The sequence below is a fragment of the Eurypyga helias genome, unplaced genomic scaffold, assembly GCF_000690775.1.
Source record: "Eurypyga helias isolate BGI_N326 unplaced genomic scaffold, ASM69077v1 scaffold23640, whole genome shotgun sequence".
Classification (NCBI taxonomy): Eukaryota; Metazoa; Chordata; class Aves; order Eurypygiformes; family Eurypygidae; genus Eurypyga; species Eurypyga helias.
In genome coordinates, this window is record NW_010224083.1 from 1 (window position 1) to 18,629 (window position 18,629).

The 18,629-nt window shown below is 40.3% G+C and overlaps 1 protein-coding gene across 1 annotated transcript; it reads right to left on the reverse strand.

Moving 5' to 3' along the window:
- Positions 1-9,546: 9,546 nt before the first annotated feature.
- Positions 9,547-16,647, reverse strand: GNG4 (guanine nucleotide binding protein (G protein), gamma 4). Its single transcript, XM_010160470.1, has 2 exons — positions 16,552-16,647; positions 9,547-9,675 (listed from the first exon to the last, which is right to left on the reverse strand). Exons 1-2 carry the CDS (start codon positions 16,645-16,647, stop codon positions 9,547-9,549), a joined length of 225 nt encoding a protein of 74 aa, XP_010158772.1.
- Positions 16,648-18,629: the final 1,982 nt, after the last annotated feature.

An 18,629-nucleotide genomic window follows, 5' to 3' on the forward strand; every position in this document is an offset into this window, starting at 1 on the left:
CTCCCGGCCCCGCCGGGGCAAGGGCCGAGGCGCGGGGCTGTGCCGGGCACCTGCTGCGCTGAAACCCTCCGCGGCTCATCTTTGTTCGTGCAACGCCGCAGCGTTGCTTTCCAGAGCAATCCCCGGCTAGTCCAGTAAAGAGGAAGGAGTGCTTCGCTTTGGCCAGGAACTGCAATGGCATCGCAAACTGCGTCTGGAATATTTTATTCCAGCAAAGAGCATGTTATTTGACTGAAATTCCAGGAGAGATTTTAGTCAACCGAAGTGTCCTTAACTGTGGCTGGATCATGGCCAAGAACTCTCGGTAGCGTTTTTGTTCTTGACAGAAATGCCTTACGAGACGTTAATAATCCAAGCTCAGCTCCGCATCCTGCCTCCAGCCACCGCCTCGGGAAGCTGGCTGGCTACGGACTGACGCGGCAAGAGGGCAACCGCCTGCAGGACTTCACACTGGCTAAAGAGGTTTAACGAGGACAGCATAGGTACCTTGAGAAGTTACTTGTCCCTCTGAACACAGATAACACAAAAGAAACGTTTCCTGGACTCCTGTAGGGTGAACCCACCTGAAAAAAAAAAGCGATGTGGATAAGTAAGCACAGGCTGCTCAGAGGTTAATGTACAGACTAGGAGTTTGTGTGTAATAGCTGTAAGGTTTAAAGGAACACTTGCTGGAGCTGTTCTATCAGAAACATATAATTTAGTAAAAAAACCTGATACGCATGAAGTGTAATTGAAAGAAAGGATGGAGTTACCCTACACCAAACCCGCACAGTTTTCATTCAGTGCTTTCTGAGCAGATTTACTCTTCTGACGTTCAAGACTCAGGTTGTACCTCTGCCACACAAAGGACAGTACAGGCACAACGTTGGGCACAAGAGCTGGAGACAGAAATGTGAGTTCCCAGGCTGCTTGCAAACTTAAATTGCCTCTGTTAAATTTGCATTGTGCCCCTGGATGAGCACCTCCTGCCTGACACAGAGGAGACACGCACGCCTCGATGGATACCAGAGCCGTAGTTACGTACCACAGCCAGCCTGTCCGTACTGTTCAGGTTTTTAATGTCTGTTTGCCTAATTATTGCCCAGAGTGGGTGACTGAGATTTTTTTAGGACACCGGTAGCAGATGAGAAGAGCAAGCAGCGGGGTAGAACCGTGTGTGTTTTAGCAGAGTTCGTCCCTAGGGAGTTGTGTGGTTTAGTGATCTCTGTGTGCTCCATCTGAAAGCAGAGGAAGGACTGGTGAGACATTCTGTTTTGGGCATTTGGGTCCTACCTGTCCCCACACCTTGTAGTAATACTGATAGACGACATTTCACAAAATCATTGTGCCTTCAGTAATTTAAAGGAAAAATATTAAAAGAGTTACAGATCAGGATATGAAGGATTTTATTAGTTTAAAGGGTTGTAAATTTGCATCCCAAGAGTCTGACAGTTTTTCAGTGTTCATAACCTAAACAGATTCACTGTCTGTATTGAGGAATTACCAATCCTTTTCTTACCTTCTTTAGGATCATTAGAAGAAATAGATTTTATTTATTTTCCCAAACAGAAGAGATGTCTCCCTGTCTCCCCTTTCGGCTTTCCAATTCTATGAAGTGCAGATGCGGAGGAGTTCCTAGACTCCTCGGCTTGGGCTATTAATGCCCTCAGTGTCGCTGGGGTCTCCTAAGGACAGACAAAGGAATCCTGTGAAAACTGATCTCTGGAAAACAGGCTGTCTTGCTGACAGGCCTGCCAGCTCATATCATTAGCAGCAGCAAGGAAAAGTCAGTGGCATGTGACCAGCCAGCTCCGAGGACCACGACGGGCAGGCATGAAAAGAGACGCTATTAAAAAGCATTGGGCAGCACACAGCGTGCAGCCGGTGTGACACAAGGCCTGTGCTCATTTGTACACGGAATGGAGGCGAGAATCTAACAAGGTTTTGCCCATGGCCATCTTTCTTAGTGGTCTCTTAAAGGAGACTTACTATTGTCCCTTGAAAAATAAGTCTGGGTATGGCACGACTACCAATTCTAATCTATGTTTTCCTTTATTAAGAGACTCAAAGAACTGAAGAGGTCAAGGAGGCAGTATTTCCTTCAGAGAAACCACATTGATTTGACTCTTTCCATCAGAGTGGTTAAATGCTTCAGGGCATGGTTGCAATGGAACTTAATCTTGCAACCCAGTTCATCATAAAAATAGCCTATAGCTGGGATCTATAAGAAGCTCTGAACCTAGAGCACTATAGCGTGTCATAAGTTGCACTGATTTTTTTTGTCACGGCTGCCCAGTGCTTCCCAGTTGAAGAATGGCCTCTGTTGAAGCTATTCCACACTTTAGCTCTCTGGGCTGAGGGTTGCAGTGGCAGTGACCTACTTCACACTGCAGAGTTTGGTAAGTTGCAGCTAAAATAATTTAATAATTTATGAAAAGTTAGGGAAGATAACAAAGAACATGAAGAAAAAATATTCTTGTTCTGTCTAAAATTATTTGTCTATTGTTTTGCTGACCTTTTTTTTAATAAATTAAGTTTTTGCATTCTTGTGTCTGTTTGGAGCAGTGGCTTTAATCATATTATCATAGAATGGTTTGGGATGGCAGGGACCTTAAAGATCATCTAGTTCTTCACAGAGAGGGTAGTGAGGCACTAGAACAGGTTGCCCAGAGAAGCTGTGGATGCCCCATCCCTGGAAGCGTTCAAGGCCAGGCTGGACGAGGCTTTGAGCACCCTGGTCTAGTGGAAGGTGTCCCTGCCCATGGCAGGGGGGTTGGAACTAGATGGTCTTTAAGGTCCTTTCCAGCCCAAACCGTTCTGTGATTCTCTGATTCTTTGACTCTTTGTCACGTTCACGACAATCAAAATTAGAAAAGGACTGCAAGCCGCCTTTGTGGTAGCAGCTGAATCTTGACAGGCACATTTCAGAGAACAAACAGGAGAATGTCTTGCAGAGATGTGGGACACCATCAATACTCAATAATCAGGCAACAGCCAGCTGGTCAGGTTAGCTGCTTCATGGGCAGCTAATATACAGCTATTTTTAACGAGCGGCACAAAGACTTCAGGATGTGGGTACATAAGAGTAAGGTTTATAGGAAATCCTGATGAGACCTACAACAGCAAATATGCTTTTTAATCACATGCCTGTTGATTAAACACATTATTTATCATTTCGTTATAATCTGTTATTGGATAGATAACATCTATGTAATATAAAATTTGTATGATGTGATGATATTTTACCCCCATGGTGCTCGCCCTGCTTTAGGATGGATGTGCTCTGCTGGAGAGTGTGACGGATGGCTGCGTGAGGTGAATGAGGTGCGATCAAGAACTGGTGTCACAAGGTGAAGGGTCATTGCTGCTCGGGAGAACTGGGTTCTGTCATTGCCTCTGTGCGATACCCGGAAAATCTTGAAACTAAACATTTCACGTTGCTTTTTTCCCTTTGTTTCTGGGCGTTTGACTTACAAAAATCACTCCAGTTTGTAGAGCTGAGGAGTCGTAGCTGAATCTTGAGCTAATGGGAACATTGTTTGAGATGTTGAAAGAGCCAAGTACTCTGAAGAGGCAGGTACTGACAATATCTCACCCATTCTGTTCAGGCTCTGTCTCAGCTTCCCACTCTAAGATGGGAATAGTTCCACCCTTGTATTCCTCCAGGATACGGTGGAGATACGTTGTGAAGCAATCCGTGATGAGCACCACTGAGAAGCTCATCAGGGAATAGTTCTATACTGAAAGCAGAAATTTGTGAGTAAATCAGGCCTGGGGCTACACAATGAATAAAGACACCAAAATAGTATTGAGTAACTGCTCATTAACTGAGCATTGCCTACACTGTGCCTTGTGGGAATTCCTGCAATGGCAATCTGGAAGAGTTGTGCATACAAATGAGAGGCAAAGGGAAGATGCATAAGCAAATTTAGCTCTGACATTTCTTAAATAAGTGTTTAACTTAACTTCTTTAATGATCTTTTAATGGGGTTTTTTTTGCATTTATTCAGATTTAAATGTCCTCAAATGTTTTCTCATCCTTGTTGAAAAGTACTTGTTCAGCTGGTATGGGCAGAACTGCAAAGGAATATAATCACTTTTATGGCCTTCTGATTTCTTATGAATAGTTATGTCATAGTTGCTCTCTATAGATATTTTCCATAGTCTGAAGCAGACTCTCAGAACAAAACATGCATGTGCTGTCTGAGAAAGAAGAAAAGACCTCAGAGGGGCTATTATGTATAACATTCTCTGTATTCTCAAAGTTTCTGTTGAGGTACTTTTTCATAAGAATCTTAGCATCTCAAGTTTTTTCACTTGATCTTTTAAGGATATGACTAACATCTTTGTACCAGCACTGCAGATACATATATTGGAAATGTGTCTGTTGTTGAAAATGAAATTCCAGAAGGGAGTACACAGCAAGTCCAACTGATACACCCAAAGATTTCCACAACTTTTAGGGTGTTTTTTAGCTAGACGCCTGACCTATTTAACCAAATCATGTATTTGACTTTTGTCTTTTCCTGAACTGAGAAGTTTGGATCTGAAGCGTGGGGTGGAATCACACCCCAGCAGTACCACAGGGACAGGCGATACTTTACAGAGGGCAGACCATGCATGCAGAAGTGCTGGCTCTCTGTTCCTGAGCATGTGTGTGTCAGTTTAAAATCCCCCTTTGAGGTCACTTCCAGCTGACGCTGATGTTTTCCTGTTTCAGTCGGCTCTTTATCACCTTATCAGTAGGTGGCAGTAACAGACGATCTTGTGCAACTTCTACTTGTAATAGGAATTTGGGGAAGAAAAGGCCCTACTTCAGGGTAAAACTACTCATTTTGTTTGTTCACCAGTGTGAGTGGTGTAAATGTACTTGACAAAGTCAGGCATACATCTTCCTCTAGCAGACAGAAAAGTTGTTCCCATACCCGTTCTGCTATTTATGGCTGTACTTAATTTAACAGTGCTATAAAGCTGAATTCCAATAGATGCAAATGTACAATATTTATTCCAAATATAATTTTCTCTAAAGATTAACTATGCAGGTGCCTGTAATATTTTATACAGCACTTATTCTGGTAATTTTGCCCAATACTTTTCACACATTACAGTACTCTTTAAGCCAGCCTAATGACTTTAAGTACAAGAAACCTCTATTTCTTAGGAACCACTCCTCCCCCAGGATTTCTTTAGTCTCCTTGAAGAAACAAATCCAGACTCTGATGCAGCCCCAAAGGAAAGCTCTAACTATGGCACTTCCTAGGAGAATTATGCATACAGATGTTAACCCCATACAATGAAGAGATAAGAAAAACTATTTAATCAGGTCCTCCCAAAGTACACCTTTTATTATTCCTTTGATACCAGAAATTCAACTGGATAAAGGACTGTTAAGTTAAAGTTCCAGGCTTTAATACGCACCTTTACAGACTGTTGTTCTTAAAGCGTTCTTTCCTTCTGCTGGAGCTGATCCTATTGTAAACCACTGCAAAAAAAAGCCATCGTCCCATTAGCCACTTCTACATGCTTTGTTACAACATCCTTCTGAATCAGTTGGCAACACCTTCTGTATTTACTTTGTATTTATTTATTTGCATTTATTTTCATCTGTGGCGTGACTTAGCTTAATTTAAACTTCCCTCCATTCTTCCTCCTCCTTTGACCATAATTTTGTAGAGGCTAGCTTGCAATCTTCCCTACTAGCACCAGCCAAGCACCCTGCTACTAATTTAATACATGGTGTAGAAAGCAAGGAAGGGGAATTTGGCACATAATAGGGAGGAGGGAAACAGTCTTCAGTATTGAAATGATAGTATTTCAAATTCAAGGTAAACAAAGGAGGTCGATCTGAGGAATGCAAAATAGCCGGCCCTACAAGTGCTACTGATACACTATAATGTACCATTAATCCACCCTTGGGAAGTGTCATTTCATCAGAGCAGCAAGCAGTAGGATATGGAGAAAGAATTGCTAATAATATGTCAAAAATTCCTTGAACTTGTCTTTCGAAGGTCTCATTCTGTGAGATGACAGCCCCAACTCACACTGTTAACAGGGAGCATGCATTATTTTCCAGGCCTGAAATACAAAGTGACAAGCTTGATGGCACACAGAACAAAACCGAGGGGGAGGAGAGTACAACGCTAGGACCGTTAACAGGCCTGGCCTTGTTCTCACTGAAGTTCATGCGATTCAAACCAGGCAGTCTGATGAAAATAAAACCTCATTGCTTCAGCCTACAGGAAACATTACTGTGAGACAAAGTCACATTTTGGAGAGCTGTATCTTATTTATTTTTTAAATCGTGCTATACTTGGTGATATAATATGTATTTACTTTTAGAAAAAATGTCCAAGAACTTTCAGATATTTTTGTGTAGAGTTTGAGGCAAGATGTTCGAGCGTGAAACTCAGCTATCAATAGCAGACTACCTAAGCCACATCAAAGGTCAAAGCAGCAAAAAATGTAATAATAAAAAAGACCTTTTATGGTTTGGAGGAAGACATTCTTTTCATTTTGATTTGTGGACCAAGCTGGGGTAGGAAAACCAGATTATGCCATTCTTTCCAGAGGGTCAGTATTTTGATGACGTTCTTGAATGAAGTCCTATGTTCTTACGAGATACAAAGTTGTTACAATTATTTTGAACAGTTGATCTTTCAGGTGTGTGTGTGTGTCCAATTAAGAATTTGCCAGTACTATATATTCATTCAAGGAACCGGTAAATAAGGCCCGATGATATTAGAGAAAACTGTTCTGTTTGCCACTAAGGAGTTAAGCTTACACAGTTTAACCTCTTCAGATACATTATAGACGTCTGCTGAAATACATATGCAGTTTACAGTACTCCATGTTTTCCTTTTTTAAAATTAGAAGCATGAAGCCATATTAATAAATACAAATACAGTATTTTCTACCTGATGAAAGTTATGAACTGATGAGAGAAACCACAAACGTGGGACCCAGCTATTAAAAATGTAAGGAGTCCGACATGTTTACGATTACTTGAAGAAAAATTTTGGGGTAAAATCTTAAGTCCAACAATGGCACTTACCTCTTCTGACTGACAATACTGGACATTTGCAAATGCAGCTCTTGTAACTAGCGATGCTCAAAGCTGCTGCGAAACGTTTCAGTCTCAGGCCCTCAGATGCTACCGCTAATTGGAAACAGAAAGCAAGCTGTCTGCGATACTGTAATAAGCTGCGGCAATTTCATTATTTTAGATGGGAATGTTAATGATGAGCCACAAATGCAAGTTGTTACAAAGCCTTTGAGAATAAAGCTGTATGCCCTGTATTCTCCTATCTTGCTGTTCCAGTTAAAACCATACATGCGGAAGGGCAAATGAAAATGTTGCCATGGTGACCAGAGCCCTTACCGAATCACATACAGTGTAGGAAGGATTCCCTGAAGAACCTTATTAAGCATTTTGTTGCTTCTTTTTAACAAATATTTTCAGAAAACCATTTTTATTTTACCGTCAATAAAATAGCTACTCAGTTAGCTAAAGCCTATTTCTCTACTCCCCGAAACAAAGCTGGAAATACTCTTGTTAAAAGTTAGAAATGGGAATCTTACATTGAAAATTTCAAAACAGGAACCAAGGATGACCTAGCAAGACAAGACCTGCTGAAGACATCTGAATGTTTTTCAGAACAGGTATGGTGAAACAGCTCTGTGCCTACTAGACAACAGATGTCTTCAGCTGCCAAACTGAAAAACCAAACCTTTTAGTGAAAGACGTCCCAATAGCCTATTCGTTAGACGGAATATTGAGGGGTTTTACAGCAGTATTACAGGAATTAAGTTAAGGCGGAGGTTATGTGTCAGATGTGGCGAATGAGCTGGCTTGCAGCAGAACCTCAGTCAAAAGCCATCTGTCTCATGTGACCCTCTGTCTTGTGTGACCAGATTGGTAGCTGAATGGCAGTTGGGTGTGGCGCCTTATCCAAGTTGATTGGCAAGGAAAATAAAACCTGAACAGCATGTACATCTCGTATTTCCACTGCACAAAATGGGACAACAAACATCAATGGAAACTGCTAAAAATAGGCTGGAGTAGGTATGTGCTTTGGGCTTTGCAAACTTTGGGCTAAACGCAAACAGCTTCATTCACTAAACTGCCCTTGTTTTAGCATCTAAATGTGGCACTACATATATCCCACAGCCCTCAGTTCCTCAGCTAGTCCTTGCCTTGCAGGTATTGAAGATGCCTATGGAATACAAGTTTGTGCAGAGGAAGCGTGCTCCATTACAGGCAGCTGCTCAGAGCCCCCACTCACTCAGACTAGTGCAGCTCTCCAACAAAATTATCTCCCACCTTACACTTGGGGCTGACTTTGCAGGCATTTCCAGGGAGTGACATTTCCAGTATATTGACACACTGCACATCTAAAGTACTGCAGGGAGGGAACTCTCCCAGTCTATCGGACAAGAGTGGAGTTGTCGCTTTTTCTTAAAGGAGACGAAATGAAAAGTCAATAATGTAACAGCTGTTTCCATCGGACGTCTTGATTGAGCTTAATTTTACTTGTTGAAGACAACAGATCAGTCATATTCTGTACCTCATTCTTTTCCTCTCGCTGCACTTCAGAGTCAAAACAAAAAACCTCCCAGAGCCTCCACGAATCACTTGCTGATGATAACTTCTCACGACTAATCTGTAGCTTCAAAAAATACAAGCATAATGGAACAGTGGTCTCACTGCACATTACAGAACAACAGTCATTTACCATTGCTCTCCATCCCCATAGTGTCTTGCTCTCATGGGCAAAAGCATGTAGAGAGCTGCTTAGAAAATGTAACCCCATCTCTGTAGTGATCCTGGCAGAATTCACACCCTCCACCAGGACCCTCGGGAACAGCTGATATATTCCAGTTCAGTTCACTTTCTAAAATAACGTAAATCATTATCATTCCAAATAAGATATAGGCAGCTACATTTTTCTGCAGTTTTATTGATGCAGTCCTGGTGTGTAACTGTACATCTTCATTTTGCTTGTAGTTACAATGTTGCTTTACTAAGATTGTTCTTGTAGTTCATTACAGTCTTCACAAAACATATTTATAAACACCACTTACTGTATAAGACCGATCATTCCAAACATGGTAAGTCACTGGCATTTTTTCTTAAATAGTGCTACTTCAGGAAAGGTCATGCAATTCTCTTCAGATTTAAAATTGTAAAGGCAAATGAATTAAATTCACCTTCCAGTGAAAATAAGAATCTTAAAAATAGCTTCAGAACTGGTATGACTCACTCAGGTCTCAGGAAAATCTATGACTGGCAAAGATATCTACAATCTGATACTGTACTCGGTACTTTCAGTAAGACCAGAAGAATCTTTAAGAAGATCTGAAACTGAACTTGTACATTGGTCTGAAATATAACAATTACCTTCAGCTTTTTAGGAATTTTTTTTTTTTTAACCAGAAAACCCACTACCTTCTAAAAATACTGTAGTTACAGGCTAAGTATTGCTATCTGAAGAAAAAAAATGCTATAACTAAAAGCATGCAACATCGATACCAAATTTTAGCAGGAGACATTTTTAATTGAAAACTGACTCAAAGGATAGTACAAAAGAGTTTCTTCTCCCTAAAGGGATTTTCAGAAGCAGGCACTGGAATAATAAGGGGATCTTCTCCAATATGAGCATCACAATATGCCAGTAAATCTGCTGCAGCCTTGGATACCTAATAGAAGAGAAGAGAGAACTAATGTAACACTTAATTCTGAACCGATCTGCACTGCTTAAATACTCTTTGTATAATATATGATAATGGCTGCTATCATAAAACAGGATTGGGTTAGCCTTTAAATAACTGGAGTCCACAACTCTGAATTTGCTCGTCATAGGCCTAATCATCCTTATATACTTTATCTAACACAATGACACGAGATGGTATCAATTCATATGATTCATGTTCAGCTGTTCCTCTCCCTCAGAAGGAAGGTCAGGAGCATATTCTCATTAAAACATGTATATGCTAAAGGCCGGCAAGCAATAGGGATTCTCCTTCAAGCCTGTGTTTCCGTACCGGCTGCCTGCTTCAGCTCTTATTCGCAGTCATTGGTTGTAAGGTTTTCCACAAACACTCTCTCCCTTTTGCTCCTCTGGATGTAAACCAAACAGTTCTTTAGGCACACGACCATGGGATTAAAAAGAAATAACAAATCAGGAGCAAAACTTGATTACCGTGTGTCATAGCTCTCATTTAAGCTAAATATTGCTCTTTTCAGTGCAGTCACACTAGTATCTTATGCTTGGTGAGTTGTTAGAAGTAGTACTTCACTCGTAGTATTAATCTGAACTTCAACATTACCTTACTATTTATCTTAGTATTTTTATACCTCTAAAATGAACACTTTAAAGTCTCCAAATTCAGAACGGTAGTGTATGCTTACTGAGAAGTCCTACAGAAATGTAACTGTGTTGACAGGCAAGATGCTTTGCATGAAATTAAAAATGAAACATTAAATCATTTCAGCTGTAGCTGAAGCCTTGTAACCTTTGCAGCTTCGTGCCATAAGAATATTGGTGACATTAGGCCACTGTTACTCGATGTTTTTTCCAATAATTTTGAATGTATATAGGAAATGTTTTCGTTCTGCTTGGTATGATACCATCGAGAAAATGAGATAGGAAGTCTTTACAAAAATGTCTCTCCTCTGAGCACCATGACAGCTTCTCCCACGTCAAACACTGTGGTCTGTGTGTTTGCACAACTACAGTGAAGAGGAAAACCAAATCGGATTTCTAGTATTTTTCTAGCAGGTGTGTCATCACTATTAGCTTTAGCTTTCCCACACCCTGCTTGCTTTGGCATGGGTCCAACCTGTAGAGGCTTCAGATTAAACCTATGAAGTCAACGTGTGTTAGATCAAAATTTACATGGAATGCAAATTAACTTTTGGAAGAACGTAGCTGCCTTTTCATTTTTTAAACATCCACCAAAATATACCATTGTAGCACGCTTAACCACAACGTACCTCTGGCTGGCATCCCAGTATAGACTACCCCGCTAGCAAATGAAGCAAGGTGTTCAGGTTACTTTGGTTTGCCTTTGAATTGGCCCGTAGGACAAAAGGGTGGGCAGAGACACCACACGCAAGCAGCTGATTGCTGGGCCAACGCAAAGCGGAACGCAGCTGGGCAAATCAGCAGCGACACTAGGAAGGACCGGTGCTTCTCCAAAGAGAAGCAGGTCAGACAAAAAGGGGTGGAAAATGATGGCCTTCAAGTACAAAGGAAGGACTGTAATTATTTTCAGACATACTTCAATCAGCTACTTGCTGAGCAATGACAAAAGAATGAGGCTTAAGGTGCGAGGACACTGTTGTAGAGAGGTTGAGTCGTAATGGCCAAACAGAAAACTTAGGAATCCTATCATATTCCCAATTTTCATTTAAATTTATGTATGAATTTTTAAAAAGCAGATTCTCCAAAGAGAGGCGTAATTTAGACGAACTATGAAATTCCTACCAAGCCCAAGAAAGATCAAAAATCAGCAAACACCCTTCACTTTGCTAATGGCCTATGCAGTACCTCAGCACAGTACAAACCAGCACAGAATGTGTCCACTGAAGGGGAAGTTGGAATGCTTCCAGTAAGGTTAGGAGGAGTGTACCACCACAGCATCTTGGAGAAGTATTTTCAAGTAATGACAATCACCCATACAATCACAATTATTTAACGTACACATTTTCACTTTTCTACTGTTCAAGCTCAGCCGCACACCTCAAATTAACACAGTTCTGTGCTCTAATTCATTTATTGTCTGGTCCTAAACTCTTGCGTTCAAACAGCGCAAGTCAAACTCAGAGCCACAGATGCCCACAAAAAACTCAATGACATTTTCAGTGTTACGTTATAATGAATGTTACTGCCATAAAACCTAACGGAGAGCTAGTCTGTGTCTCAGAGACAGGGTTTATTAAAGAAGCCTAGCACATTTCATTTTCAAATATTAAGCTACTGAATAAGTTTTATTTGCGAAGCCAACAATCTTTTCAAACAGACTGACCCTAGGGGAGCAGAAAACTGACCGACCTTCCCATAACTATGCTGTTTGTTCCACAGGCGGATAAGCGGCATCAGCCTGAGTATGTTGCTTTTTGTTTGATGGAAGAGCAGTACAGTTTCAATCACCATTCTTAGAAGGGATAAACCCAGTAATATAATTTTCTAACAATTTTTCTACATATTACTATGCTTTGACACAGAACTACTTTGAACTAGATGATCTTTAAGGTCCCTTCCAACCCAAAACATTCTATGATTCAATGACGTCATATAACAACAAAAAGGATTTTCACTAGCAACTAGTATCTAACTTGTCCTCTAATGTGCTGCTAGGAATGCCAATCTTCATGAAGCAAAGTGAGCACTTAAATCAACATCGCAATGTTTAATTCACTAATTATTTTGCCTTTAGACAAACCATAATACATAGTACAATCTAGTAGAAAACAAACGTGCAACAAGGAACTGATGAATACAATCATATTTCAGCACATTGTCACAAACTGAACTTCCCAGCCTGTACTAGACCACGTATTTTCATCCAATAAATAAAAGGTTCAGGGAGAAGAAATTCTCCCATTGGGATTACAGGGGTTATAAAATTGAATTGTGGCCATTTCTGAACTTAAACTGGAGTAGCAGACTTGTGCAGTGGAATGATGACCAGTTACTAAGGGGAAGTTAAGTTAGCCAATCACATTCCAAGAGCAATGAAAACATTGGTTCTTGCAGTGGTGAGCAGTGCTGGCGAAGTCAGAACTGTGACCAGAAGAAGAGCAAAATACGATGTTGCCTCCAGCAAGCTTCCTGCTCAGTGTTATAATTCAGAACCACAGAGGCAAAAGACCACCGCATTGGGCACTGCACGAAGGCTACAGCACAGATGATGCTGTCGCGTGGGTCAGTACACAGAGATTGCCTAATAGCCAATGCTGTGGCTTGTTACTACACCAAACAATGTGCTGATCATCTTATTTGTGTCATGGAGGAAGTTAAATGAAAGCCACTCTGTCGTAGCTTTTACTCACCTTTCAGTTTATTTGTAGCTGAATGCTGCTCGACAGTTTCAGAATAGCTTTTATCAAGACTTAAAATAAATGCATGTAATTCGAATATTCAAATGCAGCTAATACACATTAATCATTTCAGCTCTCCTACGCAATACAGCTTGGTCTGCAGATTCAAAATAATTTATACATATTGCAGAAGTGGGTAAAGAAAAAAAAATCAGACTTCAGTTTGATTGATGAATTCTAACAGAAAGTTAACATTTCATTTTTTAAAATCTTTTAAAGTGCACAGACAGAGGGGATGAAGTATACAGGTATCAAGCCGATCTCACATTTTATACAATTATTTTTATTCTGTGTAGTGAAAAATACATCTGGTTGTCAAATTACCAAAAGGGGAAAAAAAAAAAACCCAACAACAAAACACTCAGATTTGATGCTTTAAAAAATTAGTCTCAGAAGGACTGTGGAATTTTACCATTATATTTCAGAATAACAGAGGTGATAAAACAGCCAAAGTTAGAACATAATCCTGTTAGCTGCACTAATAATTATAAGCTTCAATGACAGGGCAAAATGCTGCAATTACTATGTCATCTGTCTTGTCATGGATTGTGATTAATTACCATCCTTGCTACAACACCCACTCTGCTTATCCTTTACATCTAAAAACAAAGAGATTCACACACATTTATTGGCAATCCCACCACTTATCTCCCAACACTATTAAGAATCAGTTGAGAATATTTTCAACCTTCTTAAGAGAAAAGGAACTGGAACAATAACTGATATGTCAAGATTCTTAAATGTCAGAGCAGTCCTTGCTTTTCTGCTTGCAAAGAAACGATTAAATAGTGCTTTGTACTGAGGACAACTGTGATAAAACACCAATATTACCTTTGCTTCCTCAACTTTACTACTAGCATCTTCGGAAGATGCAATATTCTACTAGTCACGAGGCCACTGTTCATCTAATTTCATTTAACGTTTCCTAGCTTGGAGCCTCTGCCTCTTGCTTTCTACTTACTTCTCTGTTATAATTCTAGCCCTTCCTTCTGCAGGGGAGGCAAGCAGGTTCAATTTCCAATCCTTCTGGGGTTCTTAGGTTTACAGAAACCCACCACGGTAATAGTCCTTCCAACTACCAATCAATACACCAGTAACTTCATCCTCCCCTTTTAACTTGTCCTGTTCCTTTCACACCTCAACAGTGAGGTGTCTTGGTAGAACCTCTGAACGCTGCAGTGCTTGCTGCTCTGACTGGTTATAGGACTTCATTTTCAAATCAGTTGAAAAATCCAGACCACAGCAGGGAATGGGTGACTATCAACATGTTTCTAACTACAAGATTTTAGTTGAGCGGACCGAGCTCTTGCTGGTTACAGCAGCTACTGTGAGTGGAAAACAAAGCACCTCTGTAGTAGAAAAATGAGCTGGAACTTCCAATTTCCCTAGTCAATAAAGCAGGCACATTTTTCATGTTAAAAATGTCTACTATGGGAATAACCACTCAGCTATAGCTACTTGCAAAACAGTGTTTAATTAAATTATTTGGAAAGCACTGATCTTTTGTTAAATGTCTAACTAGTTTAAGCAGATGCAAAGCACCAGAAAAAAAAGGGAAATCAGCTCATTTTTCTGCCTTTACAGTTATGATCGGAGACCTCTAAATCTCCCGTTGAAACCACTGGAAAGCCTCTTGGTAAACTTTATACTGAAACTGTTTCAAGAGTAAAAGACAAAGCAAATACCGAGGAAATAAAAAGCCAACAACCTCTTCTCACAATCTATCGTATACATGTTCAAAGAAATTCTAGAAATCAAGACATAAACATGTTGCAAATCGTATTTGGTTTCTGTTAGTATAAGAACCATCAGAGTACCGAAATGCATGAGATCTTTGGTGCCTTTTTGGTCCCATGTTGTTTCGAAAGGTGAAATAACTGCACTTTCAAGCTATCTGCTTTTTAGGTCTGCCAAACTTGCTAATAACTGTGTCCTTTTTAATTCTTTTTAACTAACTGCAAGAATAACCTACATCTTTCTTACATATGTAATTAAGACCGTTACACATCTAACTAATGAAGCTATCTGCATAGATGAGCTAATGATGTGGAATGTGAAAGTTGCCACTGGTTATATAAAAGCAAGTTTAAGACAATCTACTAGCATCAACAATTTCAAATCCCAGTAAACTGGGCCATATTTTTCCAACCCTCTCCTCTGCCACTCACACGCACCCCTTCCTTCCTGTCAGTTCTGTTGTGCGTGCAGCTGCAGTATGACCTGCATGAGGGGTCTAACCCCACCGAACGATGGAAAGGCAGACCTGCCCTTACCAAAGGAAATACAAATACCTGTCCCTGTGAACAGGCACCTCTTACGCGACAAATTTGTGAAGACACTATGCAAGACAAACTATGGGTTTGCAAATTCAATGGTCTTACAGGACATCGCTAAAAACTGCAACAGAATGGCGCAACTGAAATTTCTATTTTCATATAAGCAAGACTGACTGCTCATGTGAACTGCACTAATATTTCTGAATTAGAAATACTCTCTTTCCAGTAACGTGGCAATGACTACATGCAGAATTTCAGTACACAGGATGGTTGGAGAAACAGACTGAGTTAAGGCTACATGAAGAATTTAACGTACGACATTCCTAACCTGTCTCACTGAGTTCGTAACCTCAGTTACAAACAGTTACAGTTTGTAACAACTCAGTTACAGTTGTTTGCAGAAGTTATTTAAATGCATTGCTTTTTCTGGTCTTTCCATCTCTAAACTCTTCTTACATGCAAAGGCTGGATTTTTCATCCAAATAATTATTCCCTGTTTTCAGAGGCAGAAAAAGAGCGCGCACAAAAGAGGTGAGCATTGCTTTCTTAAAACTTTCTATCACATGATTAGTTTTTTTGGTGCTTGATTTATTCACAAGATTTTAGCCTCGTGGAAGGCAGAATAACAGGGAAGAATAACCTACAGGTTTCCCTGGTTAAGAACGTTGAGAATTTCTGTTTAATGCTGCCTTTAGTTAAAATATCGAACCCACATACATTTAGAGGCATGATAAACCCAAGCCTTCACATACAGCAGGCTAGCAGGTGTGAAGTATCGTAACTGAACACTGCAATCACACATTTTTTTGTGCAGTGATGTCTATGCTAAAGCAAAACAAAGCAAAGCAATTCAGCTTGTCTCATCATTATTCGAAAGCACCGCAATATCTTAAAGACTTATTCCAGTTCTTAAAGGAGAAGAACCAAGAAACCTGCACTGCACTTATATTCAGCTACAGGTGACAGAGTACCTATGCATCTGCCTGCTGATTTTAAGTATTTCACAAAATAATCACTTCACTAGAACCAAGCAGTTAGTACGTAATGAATTCACATTACTGAGTATTGCTTTATGGCTAGCTCGCACAGATTATTTTTAATTTCAGCTGATCAAGTCTTCCTGCAATATTAAAGGGAGGCTGTACCACAAACTAGTGAGTGAATTCAAAATATCAACAGTAAGTCTAAGTTTACCTTCATCCTATCCATGTATGCTTCCATTTTTAATTGCTCCACAGCTTTCCTGGCTTGAGAGATACTGGTTGTACTGTTTGACACGAGTTCCTTCATTTTGTTTTTCCTAAGAGAGACAAAGTTGAGACAATTTAAAAGCACAGGTAGCAAATACAGCAGTCAGCTCAACACAGATTTTTAATTTTAGCTGATTGAGTCTTTCTGCAATATTAAAGCGAGGCTGTACCACGGACTAGTGAATGAATTCAAAATATCAACAATAAGTTTAGGTTCACCTTCATCCTATCCACGTGTACTTCCATTTTTAATTGCAGGACAGTTATCTGAAACCTAACCAACCCTCACCAACCACACTGACACTGACAGGCTGTAAGTAACACATACAAACCAGACACCATTTATTTTTGTTCTCTTGATTAATAGCACCTTATTGCATTGCACAGTGGCATCCTCCACTGCCAGTCGTCAGTCTGAATTCTACAAACAACACAGAAATGCAGAGACGTGGCCATTATTTCAGCGCAGCGATGGTTGCCTTGGTTCAGACTGCCACCAGAGTCTGTTCACAAGCAGACCTTGCAGCCACTACACTCCATACCCCAGTTACACCCAGTAACTGGAAAACAAGTTCAGAAACACGCGCAGGGGAAACGAGTGTCACACTGCTCTCACCAAGCATAGAAAGAAAGAAATTTTAAGACAGAGAACGAGTCCAAATTCTGACTACAGATTTAAGGAGTTTAGAAATGAAATCACAGATTAAGAAGAAATAAAGCAGCAGTTTACGACTTTTTGCTTACACATGCCCGGTGAAGTTTAAAGATGACTAAAAACTAGTACAGTATACTATATAGGAATGCATTGTTTTCAAGAGATCTGCAGCTCTTGGGAAGGGACATCTAATTAAGGTGTGCCAGTGTTTGGTTTTCTTGCATTGTTACTCCCCAAGAGCTTGAGGGTAAATCAACTCATTATCACGCAGTCATCAGCACTGTTAGCAGATCAGTCAAGATGGCTACACTAGAACCTTGAATAAGCTTACGATATGCCTGCCCTCGGTGGTCTGCATGCCAGGAGACCTTCTGCTAACACGCAGCACTGGTCCAGCACAAGTGACAGTTGTTATTTTTAAGTCCTTGGAAGTTGGGCTAAGCCCACACGGCAAGAAGGATAAGATAGGATATAGATGACCTAGATAGGTCCTAGACTAGCTGTACTACCTAGTAAGACTAGGTGCTGAGGTTAAAGCACTCGCCTGTGGTGCTGTATATATGGTATGCCACAAGTGCCACCGGAAGCAAGGTTAGTCCAGCACCAAGTGTTAGAAACCAATACAAAGTTGGGCAACACAGAGGACAGAGGGTGTGAGAAGCAGATGGGACGCAGGACAAAAAATACACAAAAGGAGGCATTTTGTATTGCTGCCAAAAGAGTTTCAGGCTCAGGTCTTTCAAAATGAATACTTCCAGCTTATTTCCGGACAAGAAGTGAACACCTAGATCTATACAAATTACCATCCTTGAACCTCAGTAGCTTACCTGATCCAATCACTGGGGTATAAGGTACAGAAAGTTACGTAGGACACAGGAAACACTCTTGTAAAAAAAATCGTATGTATACGTATAATGTCTGAAGCATGTTAGAGTCAATACAAGTACATGATCCAGAGCACAGAAAGAATGGAGGAGTAACTTTTTAACTGCTTTGACTTCACAAAACACAGATGTTCAGAGACAAGGCAAAGATAACTGTTTCTTCTCCTTCTAAAATCGGTAACCTGTGCTATAAAATGGGATGGTGGAATACAAAGGTGATCTATGCTCAACACTAATTTGAAGAAGCAAAACAATCCTTTTCAGCACTTGTGTAAGTTGAGGCGGGGAAATGCTACCTTAAAATATATTGACTGTGCCAAATAAAACAAGAGCTTTAACACAGTCCAGGACAAAGAACATGTTTTCTGTACACGTGTGTCATTTGAACAGAACACAAGTTTCCCCTTGCGCGCACTCTGACAAACTAAAATCATGTCAGATCACAACAGGTTTTTCTTTTTTTGGTCTTGGTCTTTGTTTACA

Coding starts and splice junctions, on each gene's coding strand:
- GNG4 (XM_010160470.1), bottom strand. CDS start 16,647: ATGAAGGAACTCGTGTCAAACAGTACAACCAGTATCTCTCAAGCCAGG. Junction 9,676..16,551: donor CATACATGGATAGGATGAAG/GTAAACTTAGAC, acceptor CTCTTCTATTAG/GTATCCAAGGCTGCAGCAGA.